Source organism: Embiotoca jacksoni, unplaced genomic scaffold (genome assembly GCF_022577435.1).
Source record: "Embiotoca jacksoni isolate LCO1_2020_lvr unplaced genomic scaffold, fEmbJac1.0.p SCAF_9, whole genome shotgun sequence".
Taxonomy (NCBI): domain Eukaryota; kingdom Metazoa; phylum Chordata; class Actinopteri; family Embiotocidae; genus Embiotoca; species Embiotoca jacksoni.
The window spans coordinates 8915675-8937167 of NW_027185447.1; the positions used below are offsets into that span (position 1 = coordinate 8915675).

The following is a 21493-nucleotide window of genomic DNA, read 5'->3' on the forward strand; positions in this document are numbered from 1 at the left end:
GTTTGGAGGGAGCCGGGCCGAGCCGGGCCGGGCCGGCCAAGAGGAGGGGGGGGGGGGGGGGGGGGGGTGGTTACAGAGAGGCGGGTGTTGAGCCCCGAGGCAGCAGTGCTGTGCCAGGCTGGCAGGGTGGCGTCTGATGCCGTGCCAAGACTCTCTGCCCAGGTGGTGGAGCAGCAACACAGGCTGGTCTGTTTCTGTGCCAACTGCTCACCCACCTCCTGCCCAGACCGCTGTCTCTTCTGTCTGCGCGTTCACAGGCGCTCGACTCTTTCTTCGACTCCACTGCACCTTTTTCCCAGAATTCACCTCTGAACCGAAGGCGCGGGGGGGGGGGGGGGGTCTTCTTCTTTCGGGCGAGTGACGACTGCGTGCTCTCGCCGGTGTACGAGCACCAAGGCAGACGCATCGAGAAACACTTCGGTGTCGTCACGTTTCCTCTGTAGCAGTTTTCAGTGAATTCGGGAGCTTCTGGTGCAGAGGCCCGCCTAAAGCGAGGGGAAGTCCCAGCAGAGTGTGCAGAGCGCACCGCTTTGAAGGAGGAAGGTGAGCGCGAGTGAGGGCTGGTTCTGTGTGTGTGTGTGTGCGCGCGCGTGTGTGTGTGTGTGTGTGTGCGTGCGGATATATGAGGGTCAGGTTTACCCCCACAGGCAGGGAGGCCTCGGCCTGCGGCTGAACCTCACACTCCGACAGCTGGTGTTGACCTGAACTGTGCCCCCCCATGGGTCGTCACCCCCCCCCCCACACACACACACACACACACACACACACACCAGGAGACCACATACTCCCTCCTGCACGTTTCTACAGAGAACCACAAACACCTGAGGAGGAAAAGGCATTCGCACGTCTTCTGCTGCAAAACACAAACACGAGAGAAAGCAGAGGAGTTTCTTTAGGATTTATTTCACCTGTGTGGTGAATAGAAAAATAGGATGAAGACAAAACTTTTGAAGGGAAATCTAGAGACCTTTTTTTTTTTTTTTTTTTTTAATTCATTGCTTGCGTATTTAAAAAAACCAAAAAAAAAAAACATAAATTCAAAACATTTGCATTAAGAGCTTTGTGCCTTTCTTTTCCCTGCAACCAAGAGAAAACAAAGTAAAAGTATCTTTGGAATCCATCTTAAGGGCTAATTTTTTAATACATATCATAATCTGCTTTATCTACTACATCAAAAGTCCTATAAATACTTTTGTCCTCATATTTATATGCTGAAGTAGCATTCGACATTGGAGCATCTTTTTTTTTGTTCTTTTTTTTTTTTAATATTACACTTTTTTTTTTTTTATTTAAAAATGGCAGAACAAAAATTATGAACAAAAAGTACCACCAAAGTTCAGCAAGTCACATTTTTCAGTAAAGAAAACCTTATTCGTGCAACTACATTTAACAAAAGTAAAAGTACCACGTATGTGTAACCTTCAGGATATTTTCATCTCAAGCGTGATTCTGTACAATTTTGCATGTTTTTCCTACCTCCCACAGTAGTCAACACCAACGCGCGGCGACAGAAAGCCGCGCGCGCCATTTTGAGGCTTCTCCGTGTGTCTCACCTTTTGAGCGTTTCGGTAAACGACGGCTCGGACCCCCCCCCCCCCCCCCCCCCCCGTGAGTCCAGTCGTGTTGAGGCACTAGCCTAAAAAGCATTTCCCCCTGTTGGACCAGTCTTTTCTCTCGAGAGCGGGAAAAAAAAAAAAAAGAAGAAGAAGCAGACACGTTCGTGAAACGCGGTTCGGGTTCCACACGTCCGGTCATCTTTGGTATCGGGGACAGTGGAATGCATAGTTGCAGTGATAAAAGAGGAGAGGGGGAGCTGGTCGGATCTGGTGCTGCTCGGCATATGTTTCAACTCCAGCCGCTGAAAAAAGGACGAGCGCCACGCTGCTGTTTGGCCTCCGGGAAACAGGCGAGAAGAAAGGAGGGGTGGGGTGGGGGGGTGGGGGTGGGGGGCATGGGGGGGGAGGGGGAGGGGGGGGAAGGAGAGGCGTCTCTTTTTTAATTCCTGGGCTCTGCGGGGCTTGTGGTGAGATAGAGACAAGAGAAAGGGAGCCGAGCAAGAGCTTCCTCCAGCCCAGGAAGGAAGGAAGAGTTTCCGCTAGCGTCTGACTGTCTGACTCGCAAGAATGTCGCGTTTGTGGCTTCGCTCCTGTTTTTTTGGCAGCCGGTCCGCGACCAGCTGTCTCCTTTTTTCTCCCTTTTTTTTTTTTTTTTTTTTTTTTTTTTCTCCTCCTCCTCCTCCTCCCCTCTCTTCCTCCGTTCCTCCGGCGCTTCACGTTTTTCTCCACCCCGACCCGGTTTTCTTTGGATTCCTGCTCGGGCCGCGGAGGAACTCGGCCGATTGGTCGGCCGGATGCACGGACCGCACCGTCCGGTTTGTCTCTCGCCCCGGTCCGCAGGTCTTCCCATCGATTTCAGCTCAACGGTCCTGAGGCGAGAGAGGGGGAGTCTGCTAAATAGGGCCCCGGGAGTCAGTCTTGTCTGATTTAAGTTACCCCCTCCCCCCCTCCCCCCTCTCGCCCTTCATTGCTGGAGACGGGTCGTCCCTTCTCACCTCGGCCTGCTTCGCTCCTAGGACGGAGTTTTGGCCTCGTACCGACCCGCCACGGAGGAGCCGTTCTCCTGCTTGGGGGAGGAGCACCCCGGGGTGGGGCCGCTGTACGGAGAGGAGCTGCTGCTGGTGGAGGCGGGCCGGCGCGGCAGGGGCAGGGAGAGCTGGAGGGGGGCGTCGGACGGCGTGGTCAGGGGGTCCCGGTCTCGTTCCGGGGGGCGCAGGGCGGCGGAAGGCGGGAACGGGAACGCCAGCGGGAATCCCGTCATGTAGAACAGCCTGCCGACACGGCGCGCCACCTGAAACACAAGACCAGGCCGTCAGTCCCGGACTCCCCCCCATTCGAGCGGCGTGTCGTGAGCTGGTGTTGTGTACTTTAATTTAGAGAGAGAAGAAGAGAGGCCTCAGTCTGCGGGGCAGGCTACTTCAGGGGGGGGGGGGGGATCTGCTATGCTATATGCTATGCTATGCTATGGTAGCGGTCTCTCAAAACACACATTCGCGCGCGCGCACACACACACACACTGGTCCACGTGATCATACACAAACACACACACACACACACACACACACACACACACACACACACACACACACACACACGCGGGTCAGTGGTGTGTGTACCTGAGAGCGGATCTTGAGCGCAGGCCCCAGCTTTAGTCCCATGGTGTTGAGCAGGTGCTCCTCAGTGAGCAGCGGCAATGTCTCTCCATCAATGGCCTGCTCCCGAAACACCTGGCAGAGACACAGCCGCTTCAGCCACAGCCCCGACACACACACACACACACACACACACAGAAACACACAGAAACACACCACACACACACAGCTACACACTCACCCACACAAACTACTGAACCTGTGGATCTCTTCCGGTGATTCCCAAACCGTGGTACGGTGGTACGCGAGAGCCTTATCGAAAGGCCTAACGAGAGCACTTCTAACGGGCCAAAGTCCGAACACAACAAACAAGTTACATCATCGACACGTCACATTAAAATGATGTAAAACAAAAAAAAAAAAAGAGTTTTTAAATCATTAAACAAATTTAGATCATGAATTCGTGCTTCAACCTCCCGAATTAAACAAAACTATCGTCGGCCTTTCGAAGCTACCGCATCGTGAAATCAGTGGATTTTATTGTATAAAAAAAAAAAAAAAAGAAGTGGTTGGTTCTTGGAAAATCTGGTTCATATTCTGAAAAGTTTGGGAAACTCAAACCGTCTCTAATGAGGTTTAAGCCGTCTCTTAGTATTCACACGCCGTACGTAGATCAACAATGATTCTCTCCACCAATCAGCCGTCTCGTCTCGTTCCGTGCAAAAATGTTTTTTTTTTGTTTTTTTTTGTTTTTTTACAGTTTATCTGAAGCTAATAAGGGAATTTCATCCCCAGCAGACTATTTCTCTTCTCCCACAGAGGCGGTAGCTGCGGCCGGAGGCATCATGTTCCTTGGTCGTCCCGTTCTCAAGAACGCCTCCAGGACATTTCATCAAACTTGGCAAAGGATAACTTGGTGCCAAGAATGAACTTATTTGCTTTTTAGGGTTAAAGATGAAGGTCTCGGGACCCCCCCAACTCCACACATCCACCTGAACTCGATATTTTAGGAACGCTTCGATGGAATTTCACAATCACTGACTTGGCTTGGAGGATGAACTGATTACAGTTTGGTGGTCAGAAGGTCAGAAGGTCACCGTGACCTCGCGCCTTTCCCGTTCTTGTAAACGCAATGTCTCAGGAACGCCCTTGAATGACCCTCTTCAAATTTGCCACAATCATTCATCTCAACTCAAAGATGGAGTTAAATTGATTTTGGTGATCAAAAGTCAAAGGACAAGGTCAATACGACATCACGTCCATCCTGTCCTCTTGAATACGACATCTCGGGAATGCCCAAATGTAATGTCCTCAAATTTGGCACAAGTGTTCGAATGGCCTCGACAATGAAGTAATTACGGTTGGTGGCCTTGGGTCAAAGGTCAGTCACCACACATTGACCCATCGTCCTGAATGCAATATTTCAGGAAGTTCAAATCTCTTCAAATTTGTCACCAATGTCCACTGTGCCTCAGCAATGAACTGATTGGATTTTGGTGGTCAAAGGTCACCGTGACCTCACGTCTATCCCGTTCTTATGAAAGCAATATTTCAGGAACACCTTGAGGACCCCCTCCAAGAGCTACACAAATGTTCAGCGGGATAAAGTGAATAGATTTTGGTCATCAAAAGGTCAGGGGTCAAGGTCACCGTGACCTCACGTCCGTCCCGTCCAGCCATTCCATTCTCGTGAGCGCAGTAACTCAGAAACGCCTTCAGGGAATCTCCTCAGTTTCGGCACAAACATTCACTCGGACCCGAGCGCAAACTGATTTACAATTTGGGTCAAAGGTCAACTCGCACCGACCAATGCTCGTGAGCATATGTGGGGAAACACCTGGAGGTAACGTCTTCACATTTTTCACAAATGTTCACGTTGCCTCAGCGATGAAGTGATTCCATTTTGGGGGATCAAAGGTCAGAGATCACAGTCACATCTTTCCCATTCTTGCATAAGCGATATCTCAGGAACGCCTTGAACGACCCCCTTCAAATTTGGCACAAACCATTCCCCCGGACTCGAGGTCGATGTGAATCGATTTTGGTTATCAAAGGTCGGAGGTCAAGGTCAATATGACATCACCCCTCGGCTCAATTTTACACGGTACGTGGACTATTTGATCATCCGTCACTTATGCTGAAATCCCCGTCAGGAACTCTTGCAGCAACTCAAATGGAGACATCACCACGCGAGTACCGTTTTATGACTCGGATGAACGCTAAAGTCACTTTTTTTTTTGAAATATTTTTGCCGTTTTATTTTTGGTAAAGATTAAAAAAAAAAAAAAAAAAAAACCCGACTATAACGGGTTGACTTTTCTCAAATGTTGTGATATTTGAGTTTGGAACAATGCAGGCACAAATGCACGTTTCATTCACACAAGCTCCAGGTGTCCACCTGCATGCCGCTAACTCGCCCTCATTCACACGGAGCCCACATGGACATGGACATTCACGCATTCGCACACGTTCACAGAAACGTTGACAAAAACTGAGCAGCTTTCGCGCTTCTGCTTAAACTAACGAGACGCTACAGTAGTCGTTGGATGCGTTATATCTTGGTGGCTGTTGTCCTTCGATGGTTAGTCATCAGCCTGCCCCTGGCCTCCGTCCCCTTCTCTCTCCCTCTGTCTCTCTCTCTCTCTCTCTCTCCCGTCCTATGTCCTCACCTGTGTATATTCAGCGCATCCAGCCAGGCTGCTTATGAAGCCGCACACATCCTCCACACTCCACTTGCCGATGTCCTCCACGGGGTTCGCTGTGGCTGAGTCCTCCCCATCCATGAAAAGACCTCCCAGAGAGCCTGAAAGAGCAGCAGCGAGTGAAAACGATGCGTCGATATCCACGCTTGGGCACAGAGCTGCTACGTGTTTGAAAATACTTTGAGCTTTCGTCACAAAAAAACCCACAAAAAAAACCCTGTTAAATTATCTTTATGTTACGTGGAGCTTAGTCATGATGGGGAGTTTGAGAAATGAAACAACCAGGTAGATTATGGGTCAGTAACAGCACATTAATTAAACATCAATTACTGAGTTTTATCAAGACGGATTGTTTGGTCTTTAAAGTGTTAGCGGATGCCCAACACAATGTGTGTGAGACCAAACCGGCGTTCACGATGTAATTACAGAGAAAAGGGGGCATCTTTTCACTGAGAAGATGCAATTAGTGAATATCTGGTATTTTGCTTTATAAACCACAAAAAACTATTTATTGATCATCACACTTGTGCAGTAAAGTTATGTTGTGATTCATGAACAATATTTATAGTTTCAGCTCTAGATTTCACCCTCTGTCCTTCAGCTGTTGTGATGAGCATCTTATGCTTGCATTAAAGTACAGTAAATGTTCTTGTCTGCGTCTGTGTTATTCCACACGTGAACAAGTAAAGGTGCGTGTGTGTGTGTCTATGTAAATACTGCATGTTTTTTTTAGAACAAACAGCGCGCCCCCCCCCCTCCCTCCCTCCTCTCTGCCCACGTGGCTGTGCTGCCGGTGGGTCACACAGGGGTCAGCGGCAGGGCCTCAAACAGGGAGAGGTCTCCACACTGGAGACACGCACACAGACGGGGACGCTAATGGGTTTCACATGTCAGCTTTGTGTGTGCGTGCGTGTGTGTGTGTGTGCGTGCGCGTGTGTGTGTGCGCGCGCCTCTCACCCGTGTGAAAGTAAGGGTTGGCGTAGGGGAATCCGAAGGGCAACGACTGTGCGTGCAGAGCAGGCAGCGGTGGCATGAACCCCGGTGGCAGGTGGTACTTGAGGTCAGCTTTGCCGAGTCCCGGGGTGAAAAGGTGCCGACTGGGCGACTCCGTACCCGCCGAACTACAAGGGGCGCTCAGCCGGCCGGAGCTCTCCCCAGCCTCCTTGGCACCGTCGCACACCCCCTTGCCGCCAGCCTCTTTACCCCTGTCTCGCTCCCTGTCCCTGGGTTTACTGCTGGACTTTGCGCTGATGCGCTCCCGCCTGTCCTCGCACATCTCCGTCTCGCTGTCCGAGTCTTTCATCTCCTCGTCGTGCACCTCCACGTTTCCCTGCTTCCCTCTGTCCTCTCTTCCTCCTCTGTGATCCCCAGCGCGGAGCTGCGTCTGGGAGACCCTGCGGGCTGCCTTTCTGGATTCCGCCTCCGTCCCGGCAGAGGAGCCGTGCGCCTGGGTGTCTTTGGGTGTGGAGGACGCCGCTGGTTGCTGCTGCTGCTGCTGCTGCTGCTGCTGGTGGTGGTGGTTGAGGGTTAGGAGGGGTGTGGCGGCCCCATGGCGAAGCACCAGCATTGCATTTGAGCGGCGGGCCAGCTCCTCGCGGAGAGGATGGCCCTCTGGGATGTCGTGGAGACTCCGCAGGGCTGGATGGTCGGGGGGCAGGCCAGGAGGTAGAGCTCCAAGAGGGTCGGAGCCCAGCAGACGCTGCTGCTGCTGTCGCTGGTGGAGACTTTCTAACTCCTTCTGTCTCAGCAGCTCTGCGGACATCTCAAGTCTGAGGCAGAAAAAAACGAGAAAAAAAAACACCGAGACATTAATTAACATACGGGCCCAAATGTTTTAAACTGACAGTATTTCACATTTATAGCTGCTTTCATGTCTGTATATTAAAAACATAATATACATCTCGTACCTCGAAGCTACACTTTTATTCCACGTTATAATAAACCCACATTACAACGCTTTTATATCGGCTGTCATAATCACTTTATTATTACACACTGTAACACGCACCTGGCCAGATTCTGCTTCCTCAAGAGCTCCTGTTGCCGAGCAAAGATCTCAGCCTGAGCTGGCTGGAGGAAACCGTAACCTGCGAGAAAATAACCAACACAGTTGTAACCAAACACTTCAAAAGAGATCTACAATTTCCCAAATGTAAAAAAAAAAAAAAGTGAGCCAACATGTTCAAAAGCGACGTAAGACCTACCAGGAGATCTAATCAACATGCCTTGTATGTCCACTAGAAAATGTTCTTTTAATAGTAAATATCCTGCAATTACCAGACCTTTTTTTTATTTTTTTATTTATTAAACTATTAAATACATAATTTATTCTTCTGGTTTGAAACAACGTTAAAGACCCATTTCTTTCGTATCAGCGAGTGAGAATTTCCGTTCTGTCACGTAGTGTGCGATCCAGTCAGGATGGCAGTGCTGCTGACTCACCTGGGGCCTGGCAGAGAGCGGAGGGCATGCCCAGGAAAGGAGGCCGCAGGTGAGGTCCTAAGGCGATGTGAGGAGCAGTCGGAGGGGACAGTAGGGGTGGAGGATGGGACAGTTCTCTGTGGACACGAATATACATTTTTTTTTAATTTTTAAAAAAAAAAACCATTCATTTCCTTTTGGATTTTATTGAGTGAAGTTAGAACGACGGGAGCGTTAAACGTTGAGGGATATATAATACACGATTGCCCGCGTGAATAGAAGAGACGGTCCCTTGCGTTTTGATTTTTTTTTTTCCTCTGCTCCTAGCACGTCAACTCTTTCTTGGTGCGTGTGCGTGTGCGTGTGCGCGTGCGCGTGCGTGTGTGTGCCGCCACACCAATGAATGCAGTGTATTTTTATCAGTGGCGCTCCAGAGGCCCCCATGTCGCCCCAGCGCCTCATCAGTCTTGTCACGCTGCAGCAAGCGCCGCTGGCCATTGCTGTACCCTGGACTGCAGCCTCTCCTTCCCCTCCCGCCTCTCACACACACACACACACACACACACACACACACACACACACACACACACAACTCCGGACCCACACACATAATGAGGGGCTGAATGCACAATGCCAGTGTGTCATGCTCCGACAGCTGGGGCGGCCCCTGCGTCTTGACCGGGGCCATGGGCTGAAGGACCTTCTAATTAACACTCATCCCTCCTCTCTTCTCTCCCTTTTTTTTTAACGCCCTTCTCCCTCCTTCCCTCCCTCTCTCCCTCTCGGCGGCATTGAAACCAGTGAAAAGATGGAGCGTCCCGCAACCTCTGCCTCTGAAAAGGCCTCTCCATTATTAGCGTCGTCTTTTGTCCTCCTCGAGGGGGAAAGGTGCCTCTCACCTTTCCCCCTCTCTTTCTGTCTCTTTCTGTCTCAACCATCTCTCTGCTTCTCTATGACGTCTGAACATTTTTGTTTTGTTCGCAGATTTTTTTTTTGTTTCCCCCTCCACTTTTACTTCTTACGTATCTCTTGATGTATTTCCCTCTCCCTCTTCGTCCTTTCGTCCTATCTGTTAACCTCCCCCCCCCCCCCCCCGCCCACCCACCCCCCCCCTCGCCCCCCCCCCCCCTCGCCCTCCTTCTGTGCACCTCCTTCAGTTCCTCACTTCCTTTTTTTTTTTCCCACTGTAATCCTTCCTCTCATTCCGTCCCTCGGTTTTGTGCACATATCTTCACGGCTACCGGGACTTTGTTTTTGAAGAAGCGCATTAAAAAAAATCTGCCAGAGGAGTGAGGCGTGTGCGTGTTGACCCTTTGAAGGCGTCAAAGTGTGGATGATGATGATGCTCTCTGGAACCACAGCCGTTTCCAGGGCCTTTGCCGAGCTCGCTGCTGCTGCAGCAGCTTCCTACAAACACCTCTCCTCCCTCACTCTGCTCCCGAGCTGCTGCTATCGCACCAAATCGGGAGATCGGCCGTGTGACTGCCGCTGCACAAAAAGCATACATGGGGGAAACGAGATGAGGAAAACAACAAAGTCAAAACCAACACTGGGACGCGTGCAGCCGCAAATATTGTTTTGCAACCGTGTTCAAATTAGCCAGCGCCTGCTTGTCTCCCGCCTCACTAAATGGTGAGGGGGGGAGAGAGAGAGAGAGAGAGAGAGAGAGCGAGAGCGAGAGAGAGAGAGAGAGAGAGAGGGGAATTGCAGAGAGGGAGGGCACATATACAAGAGCTTGGGATGAGATGGGGGGTTGGAGTCAGTACTGAGAGGGGGGAGTGATGGGGAAGGGGGGTGATGGGGAGGGGGGGGGGGGGGAGGGTGGCATTCATCGATCGCCTCCGCCGCTGAAATGTTAATGCTAATCGTATAACCGCTCTCTCCGGCGGTGCCTCGCACTCCAGTGGCAGCTCCAATTAATCTTGGGTGAGGGCTGTGGCGCGTGACCCTGGAGCCGCGAGCTGGGGCCTCCGCTAGCCGCTGCTTATGTAATTACACCGCCTAGTGTGTAATCACCTGGCCTAATCCCTGGGGGCTAGCAATTAGCCTCGCGACGCACAGTTCCACCAGGCTACGCTGAGGCGCCCGCAAAACTTCCCATCCACCCCCCCGCCATGGGTCCCGCATGCCAAACTCCCATCACTCCCCCCACCCCCCCCCCTCTCCTCCCCCCCCCCCCCCCCCCCGGTCCCCCTTTCTGATGTTCCCTCTTCCTTCCCTCTCCTTGCACCGCCTACCTTTGCCTAGCGTTAGCCCGCAGATGAATAACGGTCAATTAAAGCTGCATGACTGGGGCTGCCAGGCGTCTGCGCCACCATAATTAGGCCTAATCACGGGGAGCAAGAGAGAGAGGAGAGAAAGAGTGTGCGTCTGACACTCCCCTCCACTCCCTTCCTCCATCTCTCCCTCTCTTCCTCCTTTTATAGGAGGCAATTTTGAGGGAGGAGTGGCAGACATTAGTCGTTTTGCTCTGGGGCTGTGTGTGTGTGTGTGTGTGTGTGTGTGTGTGTGTGTGTGTGTGTGTGTGTGTGTGTGTGTGCGCGCGTGTGCGTGTTTGCATTTTGTTGGGAAACCACTGACATGCTATAAAAAGATGAGGCAAAAACACTCACCTAGTTTTTGCATGAGACTGAAAATAGGCAGATTGACAAACACAAGGTGGACTCGTGATCCTGCAAAACTACATCACTGGATTCCCTCTCTGTGTGTCTCTGTGTGTCTCTGTCTCTGTCCGTCTCTCTGTCTCCGCCTGCAGAGAGGCCAGGGGCTCCTGGGGAATTCACTGGTGTGTGGCGACCTGTCAGAGTGGCGACAGCGGTCCCGTCCCGCAGCAGCCCAGGCAGTGTGTGTGTGTGTGTGTGTGTGTGTGTGTGTGTGTGTGTGTGTGTGTGTGTGTGTGTGTGTGTGTGAGTGTGCATCTGTGTAAGTGTGTGTGACAGGGCTGCCCTTAATGACTGGAGCGTGGGGGGATTAGGAGCGCCGCGCGGCCGCCTTCGGCTCCTTCTCCGCAGGAACACATTTACACAGGAAGCTCATTAAAATGGATGAGGCTCCCTCCACGCTTGCTCTCTCTCCCCCTCTCTCTATCTCCCTCCCTCCCTCCCTCCCTCCCCTTATCTCACACTCTCTAGATCTCCTCTCTCTCTCTCTCTCTCTCTCTCTCTCTCTCTCTCTCTCTCTCTCCCCGTCACTTCATCATCTCGCCATCTCCTCTCTTCTTCTTTTGCTTCCCTCTCTTCCTTCCCGTTTTAAGCTCCCACGTTTTCCGCTTCTCCTTTTCTTTCTACTTCCCCCCATCGCTGCCTATTTGCCTTGCAGATGCTTGGTGAGCTTAGTGCCATTTAAGGCCAGACAAATGGAGCGCCAGGCTCTAAGCCCATCGAGCGGCCCTAATGATTTGTTTTTAACAATGGGCCCTAATGGGCCCCAGATAATCAATGATGAGGGGTCGATGGAAAGGTGAGCCACGCACAGCGTTAGGGGGGGGGGGGGGGGGGGGGGGGGCTTCCATCTTTAACTCACTTCCTCAGCCTCGTTTTTCATTTTAGCGCTATTTTTTTTTTTTTTTTTGCTTTTATACGCACCAATTTAATTTTCTCTTCACTTCGCACTCAGTCCACTCTCGTGTCTTAATTTTCTCCCTTTTCTCTTTTTGTTCAGGTCCTTTGCAATTTGTGCCTTTGGAAACGATGTAAACCACATAGCCAAAGGTACGTGTACATTACAGTCACGTGATGTAGGTGAAGGTCTCAAGTCTAGTAGTCTATGAATATGCTGCTGCAGCAACCTCCAATCACCTGGCAAAGGCCTTTCCCCAGATTTTGGCACCTGACTGCAGGGATTTGGTGAGAAACCCTTTTCTGTACACAGAGACATTATCCTCAGTGGGACTTCCCTAAACTGTTGCCACAATGTTGGAAGCACACTATTGTCTAAGAAAACATTTTACGGAGGGATTTTTTTCAATAGGAACTAAAAGACCCAAAAGATTAAAAAAAAAAAAAAATAAATAAATAAAAAAAAAGAACGATCCCAGACAGAAATTACATAAAAATATCAGTCAGTGTGCACATGAGGACACACAGGTGCAACATCATACAGATTCTGCATCGCTCTTTGTCCGTTTCCCTTTTCTTCTTGCCTTGTCTTGCTTGGACAATGGCACACGTGAGGGAGAGGGCACTTCAACATATTTTCCTCATTAACGCTCCCATTTTTTTTTATTTTTTTTTTATTCACTCCCAAAAAACATATTGCGAGTGAAAGGGTTAAAGAGGAAGGAGATAGAGGAGGACAGAGCGAGGTGGAGATAGATAGATAGATGGATGGATGGATGGAGGAAGGGAGGGTGAGGCCTAGTTAACTCTCACCGGTCCTGTGTGGCTAATTACTCTGTGTGCTGTCAGAGAACAGCCGCGGCTCACTGGGTACATTCACGCTGCACCGTTGGCCTCTCTCTTTAACACACACGCGCGCACACACACACACACGCACACACGCACACGCACACACACACACACACACACACGCACACAAATTAGCAGACATATTCAGACAAACAAACCCAAATTCAATCCGCATAGATGAGCCCGCATGTAGACCGCCAGCTTGAAAAATGGAACAAACAAACACACGCAAGCACTCAGCAGACCCCCTCTCTTCCTCCCTCCCCCCCTCCCCCTCGCCTCAACACACAAAATATATACACCCCCACAGCCTCCCAGAGCTGCACCACACAGCGCCTGGCCGCTCTGCTTCCTGCTTATTTCCCCCTCCTACCCCTCACCCACCCTTCTCTGTCTCTCTCACACACACACACACACACACACACACGCACACACGCACACATACGCACACACACGCGCACACACACACGCACACACACACGTACACACACGCACACACACGCACACACACACATACACACACCCGCGCACACACACGCACACACACACACACACGCACACACACACACACACACACACACACACACACACACACACACACACACACACACACACACACACACACCCTGCTGCCGCACCGCCGGCCCATTATCGATCCCCCGCCTCTCCCCGCGCCACATAAATAATCGACAAGCAATTACCCGCCCACTCCCGCTGCCCCCGGCTTTGTTTGGGAGGCGCTGGGGCCAGCGCTGGGGGGGGAGGAGGAGGGAGGAGGAGGGGAGGGGGAGGGGAGGAAGAGCTGGCGTGCAGGCGTGCAACTCCACAGTGGTAGCCAAGAGGTTATTGGATCCTTAGTTTAGCCATGTATGTGGAAATGCACATACTCACGCAGGAAAACTGCAGCACAGTGAAAAAAGAAGAAAAAAAAAAAAAAGCCAAATATGAGACGAGATCTTGTTGAGGAAGCGAGGGATGAGTGAGAGAATGAAAAGGAGAGTGCAGCGGTGTAATGATGCAAACCGGCAGGTGTGCACCTCCTTCAGCATATGCGTGAGGAGGATGTGGCTGCTGTTATTTTTTTTTTTTTTTTTAATGATAAATAATGCTGGTTTTGTAAGCGGGGCAGGGTGGCAGTTTCAACAGCCGCAGCAGTTGGCGGGGCTGACGTGGAGATCAGGGTTTCGTGCGAGCGTTTGTTTCGCATCTGTTTTTTTTTTTTTTACCTGTCTGTGAAATGCGCGTCCCGATGCTGAGGCAGACCCTGCTTGCGTCTCTGGCTGGATGAAGAGGAGCTGCCCGCCGAGGGAAGGTGAGCTTCTAAGGACGGCGGATTCCTCATCGCTGCAGCCAACGCCTCCTGGCGAGCACGCAGCACGTCTTAATAGGGAGCAAAGGGGCAAAACAGGGGGAGGCACAGCGGAGGGGAAGAGATGAGAAGATAGAGGTGACATGACAAAGATGATGAAGGATGGAGGGTGGAGGGGGGGGGGGGAATGAAAGATGGATTCAGAAAAGAGAAGCAGAGGTAGGAAGGGAGAGAGGGAGGACAAAAACAAGTTTAGCATCCGGCTGCTCACGTGTTCGCAAAGATATTAACATAAATGCAGAACATCTGTGGAAACAAAATCCTACCAGTCCTTCATTCCCCTGCTAATAATTCATACCTTCTATTACGTGTGCTGTACATTATTTATGATTGTTTAGTTAATACAGAAAACAGTAGAAGTGAATCATACTTTTAATGTTGCTATTGTGCTGTAGAGATAGATGTAATAAAAATAAAGGAATTTTAAAAAAAACACTCGCCTCATTCTACATAGATACTGAAAATGATCGTCATGCATTTTCTAATCCACATGCAACACGCACACACACACACACACACACACACACACACACACACACACACACACACACGCGCGCACTAAACAAAGATGAACGCGAAAAATAACATTTTGGCAGCTGTGAATTAAAATTAGCACACATGCTGCCCGGTTTCAAGCAAATGTGGGAAAATGAAGAGGTGGATCCAGAAATACGAAAAAGCTCAAATGACGGCAAGAAAAATGATGAAGTACGTGTTCATGTTTTCAAAACAAATCACGTCAGGTGTGTTTTTTGTACCAAAGAGTCGAACGGCAGCTTCACACACCAGGCGCACGCCGTCTCTACCCCTCCCCACCCATCATCGTGCCTTCCCCCTCCATCTCTGCCTGCCCTCTCCCTCCACCTTCTGCCCTCAACCACTTGCCTCGCTCCATCTCGTTCTCCGCTCATCCTCTCCCTCCCTCTCCGAGCAGCCCTGCTTCTCTCTCGGCCTCGCAGGAGAAGAGGACTCATCATTATCAGCCAGGCCAGGCCACACCAGGAGACATGGCTTCTAATGAGAGAAAAATCCATCCTGCTCTCTCTCCTCGCTCTTCCTCTCCTCCCTCTCGCTCTCCGCCTCAATCTATCTACCCCCCCTTCCCCCCTTCCCCCTACCACCACCACCACCACCACCACCACCACCCTTTTTTTTAATTAGACAGATCCCTCGGGAGCTAGGGGCCATTTCCGCCGCCGGTACGGGTGTGATGTGTGTTTCTCTGTGTCTGTGTGATTTAGGTGCTTCCGTGTGCGTGCCTGACTGTGTGTTGTGTTTGTGTGTGTGTGTGTGTGTGTGTGTGTGTGTGTGTGTTGAAGCAGTTGAGCGGGCGCCGGAGTGGGGGGGTGAAGCGACAGATATTAATGCGGCCTAGCTCCGGTGTATCGATCTGTTTGCTGCGCCAGGCCACAGGGGACTCGGCTGGCGGCAGACGAGGGTGTGTGTGTGTGTGTGTGTGTGTGTGTGTGTGTGTGTGTGTCTAAGGTGGGGGGGGGTTGTGAGAGATAAGGGAGGGATCAGAGGGAACTGTAGCCCCAGAAGCACACACACAAACACACACAGTCTGTTGTGCACTTGCATACACAGGGTGGAAGAGTTGACCTCTATGAGTTTGTCGTGGTCACAATCCCACCTCACCAATTATTTTTGTATAACTGGCTCAGTTAAAGGGGAACTTTGGTAATTTTTAGTATTACACGTCCATAAAGTCTGGGGACTTCCAAGAAACAGATTTGAGAGGAACAGTCAAAATCGATGCTGTGGAGGCGATGGTGTCCCGACCATGCTCCAGCCTTCCTATCTAAACATAGAAGACACCCTAACTTTTGGCTTCAGACACCTTAAAGACGGAGAGTCCATGAGCCCTGAGAGTTCAACTCGCCACAATTTTAAGAAAAAACAAGCAGAAACTAAGAAAACCTCTTCACCAATTTGACAAGAGATGAAGCTGCAAACTTATGAAAACACTACAAAAGAAATGTTTTCAGGAGACACTAACAAGTCATGAACATGGCGGGTCACGCTTGCTGCCGTGATAACTCATGAAATATCTGAAGTTGACTATTGAAGTAAACAAAACAGTTTTTTGTTAAAACATTCTGATGATGTTTTAACCCTGCAGCGTTTCAGTACACTTGTGATTTCTGGATTTCTAGCTTGTGTTTTCTAAATGCTGCACACATGTGCTCTCCAAATTGGTAAAGATGATTTTTGTCTTTTGTCTGTTTGTGTGCGTCTTCTCACGTCTTAGTGCGTTGAGCTCTCAGGACCATTGTGGGATAGAGTTGAACACTGGATTCAACACTTTCCATCATGCCTTCTGTTTTACTTTATAAAACCCCTGCACCCTTTTATGCCACACGCCCAGTTTGTAAAGCAGGCAAGCCGAGTAGTACTCTGTTTCCATGCCTTCTAAATACCAAGTTATTTTATTTCACTTCTTTTAATTCAAAGATAGTCTGAAAAACCCAACAAAACAATGGTCGCCAAGGCCCTGAATTTGACAGGCAAAAAGGGGGACTTCTCCTTTAAATCCAGAATATACATTCTATAGATTCTATACAGAATCTAAATTCTGAAATAGTATTGATAATTTCTGTCTATTATTTCTTCCATTTCTCCAGTTATTCGTTTCTCTATTTAACCAGTCTGTGCTTGTAAAGCTTCACTTCAACACCAGGTTCATAGTTTGTTCTTTCCTTCCTTCTCTCTCCAATTCTCTTTCATGTGAACTGAGAGGAACAGGGTCACCTGGGGCTCTACCCTTCTCTCTCTCTCTCTCTCTCTCTCTCTCTCTCTCTCTCTCTCTCTCTCTCTCTCTCTGTGTGTGTGTGTGTGTGTGTGTGTGTGAGTAGGTACTCTGAATCAGAATTTTCTCCTCTAAAACTCTTGTCTCGTGTTGCAGCTGCTGGAACACAAGAGGAGAGTCCCTCTGACTACAAATTAAGAGTCCTAATTGAGGACACACAAACACACACATACACCACACCTCCTCCTTTGCATCAGTTATTTTGGGAAGTCCCAGTTTGAGATTCGGACCCATTCCACTTATCCCTCTTTTATGCCAGCCCATTTTTCTCCCCGCCATCATTCCTGGAGTTGGGCCTAAATCCTCTCAGTTAAGCCGGGTTCTCCTCGGCGCGAGAATGCACAGGAGCACAGCGCTGATAGAGCTTGGCCGGCCTCATGATGGATTTGGTGGACTGGCAGGTACACAAAAGCCAACATCCATCCGATAAAGTACACCACACACCAGAAAATTAAGTATCTTTTCAGGAAGAGGCATTTAGCCAGTATCACGGGCTTATGTAGCGGTAAATATGTGCCGAGTCGTTCACTCTGAATGTCTTTGTCCTTTGACCGATTGTGTGCTTGAGTTTTTGGGATGATGCTGAAGACATGTTGTGTATAGCTTCATGTTTTAATGCAGACTGAACTGCAGGAGACAAAACAGAAGAGCACGCCCTCCATCCCACCCCTCCTTCCACTTTCATCTGGATCTCTACCCCCACTTTTTCATTTTTCTCTCCCTCACTCTCCTTTCATCATATGAAGGGGGAGGGAAAGCCCTCCTGGCCATTTCTACAACCCTGCCACCCCTCCACCACCACCCCCAATTTCAGCCCTCCCACCCCCCCGACTTCCCAACTCTTCTTTTGCCCATCAGGTCCAGAGAGAGCCCCTCAAACAACACCTTGCACCTACGTGCGCGCGCACACACACACACACACACACACACACACACCCGCCTCTTTCACGCACACACACTTTCATTTTCTGTGTCCTACACTTCAAACACATGAAAGGATGCTCTGCGGGGACCAAGGCTAAAGGGAGAGTTGGCGGTAAGGAAAAGGAGGAGGAAGCAGGGAGGGGGTATAAAAGCAAGCTTGAGAGGGAGATGTATAGGAGAGATGAGGGGCCCGGGGGGGCCCCCATCGGAGACCAGGTCAATGTCAAGGGGCTCTCGCTCAAGTGATTCACGTCAGCCTCTCAAGAGACAAAACAGCCACCCCTCTGTCCCACCTCCCAGACTGTTAATGTCTCAGAGTGTCAGTTTCTTAACAAGCTCCACCTGTTAATTGCAAGGGAGGATGTGGAGGTGGTGTACAATATGTTTTGGAAATAAACTTGAAAACAGTCAATGGATATATGGAGGAATTTGTCAGGTGTGGCAGGAAGGAATATTAGCAACATTAAAAGACCACTTGAGAAGATCTGACCGTGACAAACAGAACGTAACCACACATATGTCGCCATTACGAAAAGTTGTGTCGTGACAAAATCTTATTTCTAGCTCCAGGAGAATTCACTCTTCCCTCATTTCCTTTGACCATTTCTTCTCCCCAGTTTCTTTTTTTTTTTTTTTAATTTTTTACTCCTATTCCTGGTGCCTCTTTACCATCGCCTCTTCTTCTTCTACACATAGACAGCTTTTAAGTGCGGTTTGTAAGAGGAATGCACGTGTGCAGAATAAAGGATAAGCGTGGAAACAATCAAACGGAGTTGGAAAGTGGAAGTGAAGAAAAGGAGCGAGTTTGTCTGTGTTGGTGCCTGCCTCAAAACCGACGAGGCTTCTGGGAAAGGAAGCCAGCGATCAGACCAAGCCCTGGGCTGTAAAACCCCCACAATGCACTGTATGTTGCCTCTAACTCCTCTAAGACACAGGGAAAAGGCAATTAAAGCATTTATAGGCTTCGCCCCCTAGATTTGCAGCCAGCAATTAAAAATCATTACTAATCAAATAAAAATAAAAGTAGCTCAAACTACAATTCAGCCGGAGCATCGATTGGATTTATGCTACTGCAAAAGAGCCCATAAAGACTGGTAGGACTTACTGTTACATTCTTTAGAAAAATGTGAGAAAAAGGTTAACATTTAATGGCAGACACAGTGAAGTGAACATAAAGCCAACTTATAAAACCCAAATTAAGCAACTTTTCTCATTTTCTTTTCTCTCTATCAAACTACAATTCTCTCAAGCTAAAACCGGTAAATTTTATGTCTGTAGAAATGGAGTATATGTGTGACACGCTGGTGGTTTCCTGGGTGTAGGGAGATTTAGAGGGATGGCAGGCAGCCAATGAACGCTCCCGGATCAATCATGGCGTTGATGCATGTGAAGGCCTGTGGGTGCCGTTAACGACGGAGAGTCAGGGTGGTCAGAAATCACCCTGAGTGACACTTTGACACTGGGTGGGCAAGCACCACAAATAGAAATGTCAGCCGTCTCTATGGCTGGGGTTTTTACAATGGCAGCGGTGTGGCACACCTTAACATGGTACTCTGAACACAAGGCTACACTCTGGGGTTACAAAGCAGCACTGCACCTCAGTGACTTGGTGACAGGTGATGGAAGACTTTTTTTTTTTTTTTCATTTTTTTTTTTTTTTTCATAGAAGCTGGTGAAGTGCTTCCAAAGGAATCTCTTTTAGTTTGAAGTAAAGCTCAAGTTTCTTTACAAAAATAAAAAACAGTAAAAAAAAAAAAAGTACATCCAGATCATTCATGAGTCAGTTCTTACTGATAGAGGAGGAAACACTACTCAGAATTTAAAAATCCACTGTGCACTAATGTACATACGGTGTGCGTTATTACACAAACAGAAATACAGAGACTGTGAACTGACCGTGGCCAGGCAGCCCCATGCTGCTCGCTAGCTGGTAGAGGCGTTGCTGCTGCTCCTCGTAGGACCCTTGCTCGCTGAGCGCTGACATCATGCGCCTGTAATGCTCCTCCGGGCTCATGTGGCCGTGGCTGCCGCCTGCTTCCACCACCGGGCTCTGAGAGTTTTCTGAGGAGAGGAGGAAGACACTCATCAGTGACTGTCAATATAAAAATCATCAGGAAATGAAACACTGACTTAAACTGCAGGCTCTAAAACTCCTCTATTACGTTTACAATAAACTATATTTTCAGCATGTGGTTGAATAATACCTCATGTATTTAACCAAGTCCGCATTCATTTGCATGTCAGTCATCATTAGGTAGGGCGTGACACAATCAGCTTTAAACCATTGGTGGATTCAAACGGCAACCGGCGGTAACAGATTTGGAAAATTTGTAGTTTAATGACTAAAAAGCTACTTCAGGAGATCACTTAACACAACATCAAAGACTGCTGTTTCTCATTCCAGCAAACTATACCACGAGTTTACCCCCAATAGGAAAGGAAAATAACTAAATCTAATACGAGGGAGTCTTGACTTTTTCTCAATGGAGGGTTCATTCACTGCTGTCCAGGAGCCAGTCTGCCTTTTTTGCACATTAGTTCCTCTGAGCAGTGTCTATGCTTGACACCAGAATATCAGTCGTAAAAAGAGGGGATTTGTTTCTGTAACTTTTTGTGATTTTGGCTGATAAGACAGGTGTATTTTTAGGATAATAGTCACACCTTGTGCAGCTCTCAAGACATCACAAAGAACCATGGTAGACCCAGAACAAGGATTTGCACAGAATTCATTTTAAACACCTGCAAACTAGCAGTTTTGTTTTTTTATGATTACTGCTCTCTCTGACATACAGCCGTCCTCAAATATATCGGCCAGACGTGCTTCTACACAGATAATTCCTGAGGAAGTTGCCACTGATGGACTGAAAGCCTCTTCACGTGACGCTCGACACATACATCCATGCATTGTTAATGTTCTGAGCCTGACCCCATCATGAACTCACAATTCCTCTGACACAAAGCGCAGCAGTATCCATCCAGTGCAAGATCAGAAGTACAGTTGATTTGCAAAACTGTATTTTCACTGGATATAATGCAGACTACAAAAAAAAAAAAAAAAGAACAAAGAAAGCCACTTCATTTTTACCACTGTATGTGTGTGTAACGCTCGTGAGCTGTGCTTAAGGTGTTGTGAAGTCGCTGTGGTGTATGATATCTAGCGGGCTGTCAGTCCCCATACTTAATCTCCCTCTCTGACCTCCCTCCTCCCCCTATCCGTCAATAGTAACATGATCTAAGGTGAGGGTGGTGGGGATATGGGGAGGTGGTTGGGGAGTTAGAGGAGAGAGACGGGGGAAGAGGTGGAGGAGGGAGAAGCAGAGGAAAGCGGGGGTTATTTTTACCACCCTCCTCCTTATTGAAACCTGAGTCTGGCCCCGGGCAGGCGAGCAGGAGTGGCGCTGAGGAGCGGAGGTGGGGTGGAGGTGGTGAGGGAGGAAGCGAACACGCAAGCATCTCTGTCTCCACCGCCGAGCTATACCTAATCCACCCAAGGTCCTCAAGTGTGTGTGTGTGTGTGTGTGTGTGTGTGTGTGTGTGTGTGTGTGTGTGTGTGTGTGTGTGTGTGTGTGTGTCTTTCTGTCTGTGTGTGCGTGTGCGTGTGTGTGTGTGTGTGTGTGTGTGTGTGTGTGTGTGTGTGTCTTTCTGTCTGTGTGTGCGTGTGTGTGTGTGTGTGCGCGCGCGCGCACTCAACTAGTCTGTGCCTGTCTAAAGTTT

The 21493-nt window shown here is 49.3% G+C and overlaps 1 protein-coding gene across 2 annotated transcripts in view; it reads right to left on the reverse strand.

Moving 5' to 3' along the window:
• Positions 1-1593: 1593 nt before the first annotated feature.
• samd11 (sterile alpha motif domain containing 11) overlaps positions 1594-21493 on the reverse strand; it is a 52320-nt gene continuing 32420 nt past the window's right edge. The window contains exons 6-13 of one of the 2 annotated variants that reach the window (XM_069140814.1): positions 19676-19840; positions 13904-14057; positions 8293-8408; positions 7859-7937; positions 6808-7619; positions 5818-5951; positions 3173-3283; positions 1594-2847 (exon numbers count right to left, since the gene is read on the reverse strand). In XM_069140814.1, the coding sequence (XP_068996915.1) occupies positions 2569-2847; positions 3173-3283; positions 5818-5951; positions 6808-7619; positions 7859-7937; positions 8293-8408; positions 13904-14057; positions 19676-19840 (1850 nt within the window). In that variant the 3' untranslated portion in view covers positions 1594-2568. The remainder of the gene's footprint in view (positions 2848-3172; positions 3284-5817; positions 5952-6807; positions 7620-7858; positions 7938-8292; positions 8409-13903; positions 14058-19675; positions 19841-21493) is intronic. The other variant, XM_069140815.1, reaches the window with a different exon arrangement.